The 15199-nt window shown below is 49.9% G+C and overlaps 1 protein-coding gene across 9 annotated transcripts in view; it reads right to left on the bottom strand.

Annotated features, from left to right (window-relative positions):
• WNK2 (WNK lysine deficient protein kinase 2) overlaps window positions 1-15199 on the bottom strand; it is a 102028-nt gene that overhangs the window by 37452 nt on the left and 49377 nt on the right. For 8 of the 9 annotated variants that reach the window (XM_080929444.1, XM_080929447.1, XM_080929439.1 and 5 more), the window contains exons 6-10: window positions 13057-13145; window positions 11933-12152; window positions 6497-6788; window positions 3299-3498; window positions 202-357 (exon numbers count right to left, since the gene is read on the bottom strand). In XM_080929444.1, the coding sequence (XP_080785570.1) occupies window positions 202-357; window positions 3299-3498; window positions 6497-6788; window positions 11933-12152; window positions 13057-13145 (957 nt within the window). The remainder of the gene's footprint in view (window positions 1-201; window positions 358-3298; window positions 3499-6496; window positions 6789-11932; window positions 12153-13056; window positions 13146-15199) is intronic. The other variant, XM_080929441.1, reaches the window with a different exon arrangement.

Below are 15199 nucleotides of genomic sequence, written 5' to 3'. Positions count from 1 at the left end.
CACACAGTGAATTACATTCACAACATACATCCATATACAGCTCACACAAACACACAAAGATCTCCAAACTCCTGGTAATCTGGAGCTGGCTTCTAAAAACATTACGGGTAGGTAGTCTTCCATGAGTAGGCCTTATGATACAAACTACAGACCTCCCTCATAAGGGGACAATTTAAGGAGATAAAATGAAGCCACACTTGCCTGCTGGACTGGGGGTGCTGGCTGGCTTGGGCCTGTGGGCACAGGGGTGCTGGGTGGTGGCAGCACAGGGGTGAAGCTCATGGAAGGCTCTGGAAAATGCTGCTGAAGAAGTGGAGGGCGGGCAGGAGGTGGCACAGGGCCCACAGACAGGCCAGGCTGCAGAGGATGTAGAAGATACATTCAGTGGCTATCCTTGGCCCTTCTTATCCCTGTGCCCAGCCCCCTCCCCACCAGGAACATTGTACTGAGGAAGGTGACTCAGCAGAAGCCAGGTGTGGTGGCCCTACAACGCCATCAATAATACCAAAAAGCCACTTCTGGCCACGGTTCCCAGCCATGGATGTTCTAGAACATAAGCCCCATGAAGTATTACACAACCTTGTAAAAAGATCACCACAGAGGTTTTCCAGCACCATAGGATATAGGCTGTGGACAGCTTATTACAGACATGATTCAGACAAAGAGGATGAATTGATGTGGATAGTTCATGTTGTGGAGGGATACAAACATGTAGCCTGTAGTTACTGGGAAGGTACCAGCACACAAATGGGAACAAAGCTAGCACAGTGAAGACCTTGGCAAGGAAAGGGCCTCTGAGACTTAGCCAGTAGGGGGTAGAAACAGGGCCACACACAGAGAGGGCACTGGTGCATGTGTTTTGCCTGGGTGTATGTCTGTACATCTCATGCATGCCCGGTACCTGAAGAAGCCAGAAGCAGACATCAGATCCCATGGTACTAGAGTTACGGATGATTGTAAGCCACCATGTGAGTGCTGGGAATCAAACCAGGTCCTCTGCAGTCCTGTATTACTATATTTGGCTCTAAGTATCTTCACTGTGCAGAGACAGAGTTTGCAATACTTATAATCCATGCAGGGTTTACTTTAGAACAGCAAGGGTGTTGGCAGTGGACAGGCTGTGAGGGAGCATCTCTGAACACAAGTTCAGGGTTCAGAGGAGGGACTGATGTGCACCGCTCTCCGCAGACTTCTCTAGAACATTGCTGGGGTGTGGGTGGGGGCAGAGGAGCAGGATTTCCTTTCCTGGTACTTTAGGCAAGAATGTGGGAGAGTAGGTGTATTTGGGATCAAGTCTCAAAGTGGGATTTACCTAACACAGGTGAGTTGGCCCCAACTAGACCAGGCCAGGACAGATGGGGCCACTGTATGTGGCTCAGAAGCAAAGGCAGGGACTAGTGACCCTTTACCTCTGGTGGCCTTCCATTTCATCCTCTCCTTCCCCCTTCTCCTCTTTCCTGTGTGTTTTTGCCACTGAATCCCAGAGGCACATCACCACAGGAGCCTTCTTCAGGAAACACCAAGAGGTCAGGATGTACCGTCCCCAACACAGCCATCCTTTCTGCCTACGTCATCTTTATGTCAGGAGGGAGGGAAGGAGGACAAAGTGCTCTGGCCCTGAGTCTACAACTGTCTCTCTGCCCAGTCTCCTGATTTACACGTGGAGGGTAACACCGATTGGCTCAATGAAGACCCATAGAACAGAAGGGGCCTGGTGAGGTCCAGGGCAACCCTAACCGTGATGGAAGGTATGAGAGAGGCAGGCAAGACATTTTGGCTCAGCCCCAGCTGAGCGACCTTGTAGGAACAAGCCTCTGGAGCAGCAAGTACTTTTATATGAGGTCTTCTGGCTGCTTAAAACCAAACCTCATTGTATTTTGTTAAATGAATAAAATTGCCAATGTGCACATCGCAGCGAATCCTGGGGCTCAGGGAAGCCGAGGCAGACACAATTTAGTATCAATCGCTTTTCCTAAAGGCTTGCTGGGCCTTTCTGACTGCTCGACTCAATGTACACGCTGGGAAAAAAACCTGTGTGTTCAGAGGACAAAGGCCATACAGTAGAGTTGAGCCAGTGCCAAGAAGCCACCACAGCAGCCCAGGACTGTGACAAAGGCTACCAACATGGTGGGGGAAGCTCTCGAGTGATGGGACGAGGGAAGATACAGCCCACCCTTGGCCCTAAATTGCCTTCTGGGGACTCAGCTGTGCCACCCAGGTCATAGGCAAATTCTCAGGCTGAACACTGAGGAACGTGAAGCAAGCATTTTCTTCCATGTTTGGAGAAAAGGCAAAAGTCACAGGGCTTGCCAAGGACTTGAGTTTGAATCCAGAGCACACCTTACTCTCACTGGTGGGAGGCAAGGGACAGGGAGGACCCTAGAGGCCTATTGGCCAACCAGGGAGCTCCAAATTTAGTGGAAGACTCTGCCTGAAAAAAATATGGTACAGACTCCTGACATGGGTCACTGGTCTCTACGTGTACATGCAAGGGTGTGTGCAGGCGCCACACACCACAAACACAAATGCAAAATAAAATAAAGGCTCTGTCTGACCCCCTCCCTCATGATCTACTTCCCAGATCTCATTGCCTACCAGGAGTTCTCACATCCTCTCTCGCCTTCTACAAATACAGAAAATGCCTCCTTGCTTCAACCCCACTTTCACCCTCCTGACTTGTAACAGCTGCCACTACCTGAGGGAGTTATGTCAGGGAGTCTTGAATATTCCTTAGCAGGCTGGGCAGTGGTGAAAATCCAAAGCTCCAGCTGGTGGTGGTGCACACCTTTAATCCCAGCACTTGGGAGGCAGAGACAGGTGGATCTGGTCTACCGAGTGAGTTCCAGGACAGCCAGGGCTACATAGGGAAACCCTGTCTCAAAAGGCCAAAATAATAATAATGATGATGATGATAAAATGAAAGAACTTCAAAGCTCCATTATCACAAGTGATACACTCCTGTCAGCCCTGGATTAGACTAGACAGTGTGCCAGCATCATGCACCTGAGTGGTATTGGTGACAATCTAGGATATGGCTGCTTGGTCCTATCATAGTTCCCCAACAATACTCTATTCCCAGACTCTCCACACTCCTTATCCAGGAGTTCTTCATATCTAAGGCTCCTCAGCCTACAGTTCTGCAGCTCCCAGCAAAGATGGCCCTCCGTGGGCTGCATCCTCAAGTTCCCCCAAGGAGATGTGGCTGGGGACTGATGATAGGCCACTCTAACCCTGACTATACTTAACACCGCCTAGACAAGAGGCCAAGAAGAAAGAGCAAGGATGGTTCTCAACTTACCACAGTGGCCGGCTGTTGGAAGGCCCCTAGTGTAGGCAGGCTGTGGGTCAAGCCAGGTCCCTCACTCACAGGGGGGCTGCATACACATGAGGCTGGGGTTGGAGCTGTGTCCACGAGGGAGCTGAGCACCATGCTCTGCTGGCTGCTCTGGGAGTCCGAGTACACAGTAGAGCCCTGGCCACTGTCAAAGGTGCTGTCCGCTGGGGAGAACAAAGGTATGACTTAGTATGGACACCTCCAAATGCCATGTCCCTGGCAATACAGGCAAGTATAGTGGCTTGTTCTTAAATTCCTTCTGCAAGACTAGCTGGGCTGTTTTCAGGAGCACAGGGAGCTACACCTGTCATCCCAACATGGTCTGATGCCAGGTTTGCTAGCCCACCAGACGCAAGCCCTGTCATTCCTGACCACTCTGGTATGCAGGTGTTGAGGGTGCCCTGCTCTGATGATGGTACTTGGCAAGGCAGCCTGCCCATATGGTCAGCCAGTGAAGAATGAAAACCGGAAACCCATCTGAAACAGCACTTTGAGGTTATGGCTTATGGATTCCAAAAGCCACAGGCTTTACAACTTGCCGTCAAAACACCAAGCTATTTTCACAGGGGGCTGTGTTTCAGAGTGAGTACTCTGTCCACTGGTAATTCAAGCCAAGTGAGGGGGAAGTCCTGTTGGTTCTGCACTAACAATCTTTCCAAAGAGTGATCTTCACCCAAGAAGACAAGGAATGCTGAGGTTTAATTGGGCAAAACCAATTACACAAGCAGCTTTGGTTCTAAAATGAGCCAACTTCTCATTAAGGCATCCACTTCTACCTAGATAGGCAGTGAAGGAGGGGAGAGGGAGGTAGGGAAGAAGGTGGCCCTCACACTAACAAGATTCAAGAGGTACAGCTCCAGCCATGTGTGTGACACTTTAAATATTGCAAGTGGCTTGTATAGATTACATGTTTAATGACAGTTTTGCTTGGTTTACCACCCTCCCTGCACACATTTAGTTGTGTTGTCTTGGTCTTCAACAGAAGCCAGCTGCTCAGGTCAGGCGGGACTGCTGGTGAAGAATCGGAAAAGCTGATGTGGGGTATTGCTCAACACAAGTGTGTGCTCTATGATCCTGTGCAAGCAATACGTTATCTGGAGTCCTTACCAGCTACGAGGCAGAGAATGGTCAGCCACTGTAGAACTCTCACAGCCAGGTGAGAAAATGAAGACAAAAAAAAAAAAAAAAAAAAAAAGCCCAGACAGAGTACGGAAGGGCATTTGAGGGTGCTGTCCATTGCTCTTATATGCAGGCATATATGAATATATGGTTTTTAGAGACAATATATTTGGCTTTTAGAGACAGAGTTTGTCTGTGTAGCCCTGGCTGTCCTGGAACTCACTTTGTAGACCAGGCTGTCCTCAAACTCAGAGATCTGGCTGCCTCTACCTTCTGAGTACTGAGATTAACAGCAGGTATTACCACCAGCCAGTGGTATATTCATGCATACAAGTCCATATATGTAGTACCATGTGTGGAGGTGTATGCATGTATGAAGGTGTATACATATGTTCATGTGGGTACAGGAGTAAGTATGACATATGATATATGTATGTGACTTTACATCCATGGATTCTCTCATATAAGGGTATGCATACTGGGTATGCATCTATACATATATGTTATGTGCCTGCATGTATGTGTGCGTGATACATATAGACCATCTCTGAAAGGACAGTTAAAAGACTTGGCAACATCTGTTGCCTCTGGGAAGACAAGTGATTTTCCTGGACACCCTTAGGGGTTTAAAATTCTGAAAAATATGATTGTATCATCTATCTTAAAGAACATACAGTGAGTGAGCAGAATCCCTTTGAAAAGCCATGGTCTCAGCGCTTAGCAGCTCGGTGTCCCAAGTCACACAGGAAGGGGATCTGCTGGCACTGAACTCCTACGCTTGTCATGAACTCGTCGCCTACTCTCCATCTCCATGGGATTTTTTCATATTGGGTCACCATGACCTTCAGCATCTGACCACAATCGGGACATTGTCCCTGGATCTCTTGGAAGTACAGCATGCAGAGCTCAGCGTGGGGTGAGGCAAACAGTGGGCAAGGGACTTCAAAGTGAGGCCCACTCATTTGCATGTAAGTAGTCTCCTTGGACGCTATTTGAGTCCTGGACGAAGGGGGCTGCATATTAAATAAACAGTGCCTCAGTTCCACATGAACAGCCTCAAATATTGGTCTGGGTTGTTCCCTGGGCTCTGCTGATCTATTCCAGGCTGGTTCACAGAGTGGGCAAAGCCATGTTTCCTGCTTCAACTCACTGCTGAAGTTTCAGACATAGAAGGCAAAAAAAAAAAAAAGACACTGGCTGCCTATCCTGAAACTAACTGGATCCTCTCAGTCTCCGGTGACTGCATCCAATCCACCTCAAGAGAAACGGCTCCTTGAAAGTGGACAAATGCTCTCCGAGGTTTCTACTGAGAACATGAACAGAGATGGACAATCCTGGTGATAAACACTCCAAGCCAAGACAGCTACCACTTGGTCCACGGCACAGTCATCTCCCCACCCCAAAGACTGGGCAATGGTACTTCCCTTGGCCTTTGTATCCTTGTACAAGGCCAGGACTGCTCCCCTAAGAGAAAATAAAGAACCAGCTGCCACTCCACAGATTCACAGGTGGAAATGGTTCCCTCAGACCCTACTAGATCAAGGACATCTGACCTGGGAAGCCAGACTCCAGCATTCCTTAACCCTCTGGTCACAAGTCACTGGGGGAATGTAGGGAAAGCCCAATCCTTTTCCTGAAACAATCATCCACACCCTGCAGGACAGGCAGGGGGAACAAGCCTGGAGTGGCCAAGGAATCAGGACCCATGTGTCCTAGCACCCGGGGGCCATCTGTTAGCCCCTATTACCCCAGGACAAGCTCTCTTAAAAGATCACCATGTGCCCTGGCACAAGGTGACTAGCAGGAATTGAGCCTGGAACAGGAGACCAAAGCCCAGCCAAAGCTTCAGGGAACCACTTACAGCTGGAAGCAACAACCCAGCCACCTGAGGACAGGCAGGAGCTCACTGGGTACCTGCCTTTCTCACAGAGTGTTGTAATAAAAGATGAGGACTCTGTTTTGCTTTGCCCTAAAACTGGCGATGCTGGTAGGGATGGGAGAAAGAACACAGTTGACCATGGTGATCCCATTCCATATACTCACAGGCTAAGGAGGTAACGCTAGCTGGCAAGGTAGGGGGCAGGAGATGCTGGTCGGCCTCAGGCTCCTCAGGTTCTGGCTGTCCAGGCTGCCCACTCTGTGCGTGGTAGGTCACCTGGACCTGCAGGGGTGCTGGCAGACCTCTGGCCTTGTCAGGGCTGCCTGAATCCTTTGGCTCCTGAGACTGCAGTGCAGGCCAGATCCTCTCACGACGCCACTGAATTAGTGCTACCCGGTCACGGATGGACTTGGCCACAATCTTCACATCACTCTCATGGAAAAACCCAGAATCGATCTGCGAAGGCAGACACATGGTCAAGTGTCTTGGGGATCAGCCATCCTGTATCACTTACACAATCATGCACATCCCACTGCTTAAGATCACCCCTACCACAGTCCTCAGTCGCCTTAGTCACCTCAGGACCTTCAACACTCTTTGAAGTTTATAGACTCCGGTTTGTGGGATGGCAGCTCATGCCCAGCAGGTATTCAATGATCTTGTAAACCCTGACCATCTGGGAAGGAGACCCATTTCATTGGAAAGAAGCATGGGGAACATGTGGGCCTGACAAAATCCTAAACTCCCTTTATCAGCAGCATTTCACCGTCTCCAGGGAAACACAGTAAGCTCACTAGGAATATCTATGGCAAAGCCCTTTCCTGAGACAGACCCCTACTATGGTTGAACTGCAGGAGCTGACTGGAACTCACAAAAAGCTGGGATTAAGAACCATGAAGACCATGTTTCTAGGAAGACTTAGTGGGGATGCTATAAAAAGAAAAGCTCAGTGGTTAAGAAGACCAGAGTTCTGTCCCCTGCACCCATGATAGGTAGCTCACAACCACCAGTAATTCTAAATCCAGGGAATCCCACACCCTCTTCTCCGTGGGCACTGCACAACTGTGCATATTTCCACCCCCATTACCCCAACCCCAATACACATAATCTAAAAATAAAAGAAAGAAATAACAGATTTTTTTTTTGAAAGGCCAAGTTTCAGTCTGCATCCCTACTAGCATGGAACTTGCTATGTAGACTAGGCTGGCCTTGGCTGTGGAATGGACCCATGGTACTGCTGGGTCCCTGAGCTGTCCAAAAATAGTCATGAACCCAGAGGCACATGGATGGCACTTGTATGTGAATATGCAGATAACTTGTCCCCACGAGCTGTGTGTAACCTAAGGGTGCTGAAACATCCACAATCCTGAGAGGCCACCGGAAACCAGAGCTGCCACTGGCTCAATGGCTCAGAGCTGGGCAGGAGAACAAGGAAGATAAGCCAGAACTGCCTGGACATGCTCAGGGAAGGACAGGGACGTGCAAAATGGCATGGGAGCTGGTACTGGGCAAATCCAGAACATCTGACCACCAGAACGCCGGAATGAGCGGCAATGCGGTGACACTTTAAATCCTAGCACACACGCTGCAAAAGCAGTTTGCAGACCACACGTGAGGCCAAGAGGGACAGGGAATCAGGTTGGGAGGTGAGAAGGGTCTCACTCACCCTTTATATTTCTTCCTTTCCAGAACTGTCTCTGTGCATCTGAGTCTTATCATCCCCCATCACACCCCATTTCTCTCAAGCATTACCGTCCTGGGTGAGACCACATGATGAGCTATTCTCGGCTGAGACCCATCGGCAGGGAACTCAGGTCCTCTGCTACATGGGCCACCAGCCCTGGCTGACACTTGACTGTACTTCATGAGAGGTTGTAAGCTATCCCTTTCCCCCTCTTGAAGCCTGCACAGGCAGGAGTACTCTGAGTGCTGTGATCAGGGTAATCTGCTGTGAAGCTACGGCCATCTGAACAGAACTATGCTGCGTTGTTTTCAGAGCAAATACTCTACACAATGGGATGGACAGAAGCAGCACCCCAGGCAGGCCATGGTAATAGAGTGGCCCTTCTGCGAGATTCCAGAGGATGCATTGCCTACCTCAAAGGGGCATCTGAGTTCTTCCCAAGAGTCAGGCCACAGAAGATGGAGAACTGAAGAGCCCCAGAGCCCCATGATAGTGGCCCAAGGCCCGGACACCAAAAACCCAAGGGTCTTGAGGAATGGTGGGAGCAATGCTGATAGTGTTTTTGATTCTGAGTGCAAGAAAAAGCCCCTGCTTCATAGGAAATAACAGACAGGAATGTACTCAGGGTGAAGGGTGCTAGGCAGCAGCCCACTCTTCAATAGTATGTGGTGGGGTGGGAGTTGTTCTCTGTAACACTCTCCAACTTTCTGGGGGCAGAGGTGTGTTGTCCAGATCACTTCAAAGTAGTTTCTTTTGAGAGACAACCCCGCTTGCTGGAGAGATCCCCTATGGAAATCTCCCAGGTGAAGACCTCACTGATTCTGGCTGAGCATAAACTGGGCATATGGCCAAGGAAAGTGTCAGATGAGGGAGGCCAGAAGACACAATATTCTGCAGAATCTGCCCACTGGCAGATGGGGGCCTGTGGTTCAGTTACCATCTTGGTGGGGAAACTTCCCAGCAGCAGGACATTCCTCACTCCAAGAGAAGACCAGATAGAGGTCTTTTCTTGTCCTATAGTCTAGAGCATGTTCTTTCCAGAAACTTCCAAGCCAACCACAGAAGCTTTTGTGAGGCAGCTGAGGCTAGACAGGCCAGAATGACCCAAGTCGTTTGTGGCCTAGAGTGAGTGACACCAGGCAGGTGTAGGAACTATCACTGATCCCTGGGAGAGGTCAACAAAGGTGGCTCAAGTATGAAACACATGGTCAGGGCCATCCCCAAAGTCTCAGGTGATCTCAGTCCACATTAAAGACAATTGGCTATTTCTGCCATTTGCAGAATGCTTGCTTTAAGGCTCTGTGACTCTCCTGAGCAAGGCCTATCTAACCACCACACACACACCATGGGATAGGCCTAACTGCCTATGCCCAATACCATATAGAACCTGCCCTGCTCAACCTCATTCTGCCAAGCCCTCCTGCATCTGCATCCTCATCCCCCTCTAGGTAGGAAGTTTTCATCTGGATTCTAGAGTGTCTTGTCTGACAGAGACTCTTTCTATAGCCTAGGCCCAGGGAGGGGCTGAATTCCTGGACAGTAATGACTCTGAAGTCCCTTAACAGGCCTCCCGGGACCCAGAACCCAACCCAAGACCCCATCAGAGAATGGTAGAGCTATGAGATGGACCTATGTGTGGCTGTTCACAAAACAGAACCCTCACAGGGAAAACATGGGGCTTCCAATTTGCCATGTGTGGTGACTGGGCTTGGCAGAGTGGGAATACACATTGGTGGTATCATCATCATTATTATTATTTGGATTTTTGAGACAGAGTTTCTCTTCTCCCAGCTGTTTTGAAACTTTCTCTGTAGTCCAGGCTGGCCTTAAACTCAAGAGATTCGCTTACCTCTGTCTCCTAAGTGCTGGGACTAAAGGTACGTATGTACCACCACCATCTGGTATTTATTATTATGCTTTAAGTTCACACAAGCCACATTTTTTCTACGTGCATACCCATTTATGGAACAGCAGGCCTCATCATGGAAAGAAAATGCAGTTGGAGGCAGAAGAAGAGCGGGTTGGGGGGGTTAGGTAGGAGGGAAAAAGAGAGGTTCAGGAAAGGGTGCTGGGCCCAGGACTTCCCTAGGACTGACGCAGGAACATAACCTGGGAGTCCAGCCAAACTGGGTCCAGCTGAGGTGACTCACCTACAATGGCCCTACCCTGCAGGAAGCACTGTCCTTCTTTACCCTATGACAAGCAGAGGTAGGGCAGAGCCTTGGGTGTCAACTGCCTAAGAAGCATTTAAGCAGCATTCAGAAAAGGTTCGAGGGGTATGCTTGGGTTTAGGACACTGAGTCTTTCAGGGAACTGAAAACAAACTGGGAAGCTGAGGTCTGGGTGAAGCCAGGAGTCCTGAGCATCACTCTGAAAGCAGCACTCAGGATACAGTCACTCACATTGAGACCCAGCATCCCCTTACCACAGCTTAGCTACCCTGCAGCCACTGATCCCAAGTCTCAGCTCCTAAATCCCTCATGCCCTACCTGGCCAGTGCAGAGCAGGCTGAATCACAGTTGTAGTGCAGCCCTGGCCTCATTTATGAAGGCAAGCATGGCGGTTTGAATCAGTAAGGACCCCAGAGAATGCTTAGCCTGAACAGATTCTGCCACGTCAAAACCACAATGACCAACCACAATCCCTAGGCTTAGCCCCGGAAGCCCCAACAGACACTCCTTGTAAACCCAGAACAGTGAGGCTTCCCCAGGACTCCTTAAACTGAGATACAGGAGACTCTCCCTCTCTCCCAAGAGTCCTCCTTCCCACCTCTGTGATTTCCCAGACAAGGACCAATGACCAGCAGTGTCCACAGTATGCTCTCAGGAAGTAGTTGACACTAAACTCCAGCTGCCATACTGTCTGCACTTCACACAATGCTTACCGTTCATAATAAATACTATGGAGACACAGCTGTCAACATCACTGAATAGAATTGTGTGCTGGCAACCAGCCGAGTATATATACAGTCGCTCTTGATGACTGAATTGGATTAAGTGCACCAGATAACCACATATAGTAATGGCTGTGAGCCATGGGGGCCCCTCCAAGAAGCATGGAGCTGCAGAGCCCCATGAAATGTGTTCAGAGCAGAAGCTCTTCTCCTGGAGATGGGATCGGAGACAAGCTTTGTGAAAGTGGGTCAGCCTGGTCACATGGGTGGCCACTTTGTGGGTCTTGGGATGATGATACAGCTAGTCCCCAGAGAAGCCAACCTAGACTCCTGCTTAGGAATAGCATGTCACATCCGTCCTCTTATTGTGTCACACACAGCTGCTGCACAGGGAAGACAGCCCCAGGTACCACACTGGCAGCCCTTGGAGGTTTCTTTTCCCCCCTGGAAGCTGGAAGTAAGGCCACATAGAGAGGCTTCACAGGACACTCCATCCTGTAGCTGTGGCATCACGACCACTTTGCAATCCTACCCTAGCAGGACCTAAGCGCACCCTGAGTATTTCCTTTCTACCCCAGCTCCCTAGTTCAATGGTAAAGTAACAGAATCCAAAACAACACAAAAGCATCTCCAAAGAAGGAGAGGCATATCTCAAGTTCAAAGCCATAGCCCTGTGGCAAAACTGGCAAGAGTTTGGTTAAGCCCTTCACTCTCCACTTTCCATTAGGTTCCTTCCTTAAATAAGCCCTGGATGCTTGTTTCTCAAGTCCTGTACAGGATCTCCATCCTTAGCCCTCCTGACATTGTGCACACTCAACCACCCAGCAGCGACCTCAACCCCTCCCTCAGGACTGCCCCGACCCTCCCACGTCCCCAAATATCCCCACGGGGGGGGGGGGCAGTGACCTTCTCGAAAAGAAATCGATTTGTGGGGTTTTTTGTTGTTGTTGTTGTTGTTGTTTTTGTTTTTAATTAACCCAAACAGGCAGATGGGTAGTCTGGGCCCCTTTATGCGGACATTACCATTTCCTGGGCCACCTCGTCGGGTGTCTCCTTCTCCAAGTCAAAGGTAAATTCTATGGCTCCATTGTCTTTAGGCTTGCCCTTCAGCTTCTTGGGGTCTTCCACCCAGAGCCTCAGGGCTATGGTAGACTTCCTGCCATGGTCTTCCTCTGCAAGTTCCACCCGGACACCCGTGTCTTCCGCGAAGAAGGCATGGCTCAGCAGGTCCTTAATCTCATACCTGGAGGAACAGTGGCTCCCAGGCAGGGCTCAGGGGACAAGGGGGCTCCACACCCATCTACACGCAAAGTATCTGGCCACCACCCAGAACATTGTACAGGTTGTTTCTCACTGCATTTCCGGTTGGCAGGCTCTGCCCCCACCCCAGGGTAGGACACAGGTGTACACAGTAGCATTCCCTAACTCCCAGGAGATGCTGAGAAATTATAACCTGGTATGCTCTTATTTCACTGTGCTTTAAGACAGTTTCTTACCCCAATTACAATTAAAAAAAAAAACCACACTCTGTACCAGGCCACCTGCTCAGCAAGGAGAAACAGACTCTGCTGAGGTACAGGTGAGTCCTTCTCAGAAGAGGCTCCTGGCTCAGAGAGGATGAAAGGAAATAGAACCCAGGGTTCCTGGACCTCATTGCTAATGGCAGTGAAGAGCAGCTACCCATTCCTATCCACTCCTGAAAATGTCATGTGGATAGACAGGTACATCTCAGTTTGTTTTATGGGTAGGAAAGCTAAAAGGTACCCCTAAATTCCTGGTTGACCACCTGGGAAGGCCAGTCCTGCTTTGAAGAGGAATTAGCTTTATAGAGCAACTAGGGGTCCAGGGTGAAATCTGTGAGCTGAGATGTGGCTGGAACAAATACACTCCTACAGTGTAGAGCCTGTTGTTCAAGGAGGGACAGAGCAGAGGCCTGTGTCTCCAGCACTTCAGACTGGATCAGGAGCCCGTCTTTGGAGCCAGGATAGGATGTGAGCCCCACACTGCTCATAGCAACTCACAAGCCTAGTGTCATATTGCCTGAGCTGGTCTGCCTGACCCGAGAAGGCTGCATGGAGAATGCAGCCGTAAACGCCAGCTGGACCAGCATCAGCTGGGAGAACACTGGAGTGCAGTGTGCAGCTCACCTCTCCTCTTTGTTCTTACAGATGCACTCCCCGATGATCTCCTTGATCTCAGGATCATGCACCTTCTCGAAGCTGGCCGGCTTGATGCCCTGAGGAGAACAGAGCAAAATTACCTGGCAGCACCCAGAGCTGGAGGCACTATGGACACCCTGGTGATATCCCACAGCCCAGCTTGCTACCCAGGACTCTTCCAAGTCTGAGGCATGGGACCCATTGGATCCTGGGCCTCACTGAGTTGAGGGCAGAGCTGTGTTCTAGAGCTGAGGAAACCATGAGGCAGAATTATAGGAAGGAAAGAATGATAAAGATCCCACAAGTCTGCAGTCTCCTCTAGCCTTTGCTTATTCCAAGATTGAGTACCTAGTCAGCACTACCGAGCAGAGAATTTGTGACATTAAGGAGGTACAGGCTGGCATACAACACACGTATTAAGTAGGCCACCAGAAGGACAGGATGGTGAGCACTGAAGGAAATTAAGACTTGAAGAATGAGGTGATGACATAGGCAGTCACAAGACTCTGCAAACATGTGGACCTGTAAGCATGACGCCCATCTCTCACTTAATTGCCCAGTCTGACGGCATATGCTTATAACCCCAGCATTGGGGAAGACAGAGACAGGCGGACCCAGGGCACACTGCCCACACAGTTTAGACAAAATGGTAAGCTCTACAGCTCTAGGTTCAGTAAGTAAGAGACCTTTTCTCCAAAATAATGTGGAGACTCAGAAGAGGAAGACACCTTGATAACTTCTGGGCCCCACTCATGCCTGCACAGGGAGGAAGCCTTGGTCCTCCAAGCTCTTCCCCTCAGCACAAAGTCAGTAGCCAATGTTCCCTTCACTCAGGGAGGACACAGAGGACATGCTGGCTGTATATGAAGCAACCACAGCCTCAAACTCAGACCAAGGCCCTGCACGATGTTGTCATGAGGATTGTCATCTGGCACCAACATGCAGCACAGCCTCCTCTTGTGCTGGAGACTCTGATGCTTCAGATCCAGGTGAGCATCCACAAAGCTGTCCCTCAGCTTGGCTGCAGAGTCTGTAGGCAGAGGCCCCAGGGCCTCCCACACAAGCTGCCCCTTATGCTGCTGAAGAACCCCAGCCCACAGTGGATTCCACACCTCCCACAGAGCCTGGCCTTTCAACCCACACCTGGGCTTCTTCCCCATACCATCCCCTCCGCGGGGAGTCAAGAGCACTGGCTGTGGTCACTGCTTCTGGCCATAGGCCAGGAAGACTTGGGAGGGAGAAGGAACCACCCGCCACTCAAAGCAAACAGACATCTCTCCGATCAGAAGTAGCAGCTAGCAGGGTTTAATCTGCTCTATTGCTGGGGGAAGGAAGTAACTAATTACAAAAATAAAGTATATTGAAGGCTTCAACCCTCCTGTGGTTTATCCTTCAGCAACGATTCAGACTTTAAAAGCATTGCCCTTTTTAAAAGGTTTTTTTTTTTTTTTTTTTTTTTTTTTTTTTAGGGAGGAAGAAAGGAAAAAGGATAAGAGGGAAGAAATGAGAGACACATACCTGCTGAGACTGGCTGCTGCATCCCCAATTTGGACAGACAAGAGTGAACAATCTCAGAGGAGTCAGCACTATGCTGTCTGCTAGTCAGAATGAGGGGCACGTCTAGTCTTCTGCCTAAAATGCCCCTTCCTGTTCCCAGCCCAGAGGCTAAACCACCACCTACTGTGTACAAAACAAGCTTGAAACCCATGGATCCTTTTCTACATCCCACACGAATACCACCAAGATCTCTCAGGCCTTTGACACCCTGCTTGGCAGATAGCCCCTGCCTCTCTGAAGTAACTTTATACCAATGAGGCCTTCTGGTCAAGGCCACCAGCCAAGGACTCTTGCTGGTCACCACCTATCTATAGTGTATACAGGAGGGGCTTAAGGCAACTAAGTGACATAGTTCAGATCTAACAGCAAAAGGAGTTCCTACCATCTGCTAGAGGGCTCAGCTGGCTGGGTGGGCCCAGAGTGGAGCTACATGGTTGCCTAGGCCATACACTTGCTGAGGTAACCTGCTAGTGGAAATAAGACGTACAGACCAAGCACAAGGTCCCACTGGGCAGTCTGAGGAGGTCACAGGAAGGACTATGGAGATCACAACAACCAAGGTCAGGGAACACCC

The sequence above is a fragment of the Micromys minutus genome (assembly GCF_963924665.1).
Source record: "Micromys minutus genome assembly, chromosome: 1".
Lineage (NCBI taxonomy): Eukaryota > Metazoa > Chordata > Mammalia > Rodentia > Muridae > Micromys > Micromys minutus.
This window is presented reverse-complemented; position numbering and strand designations above follow the sequence as displayed.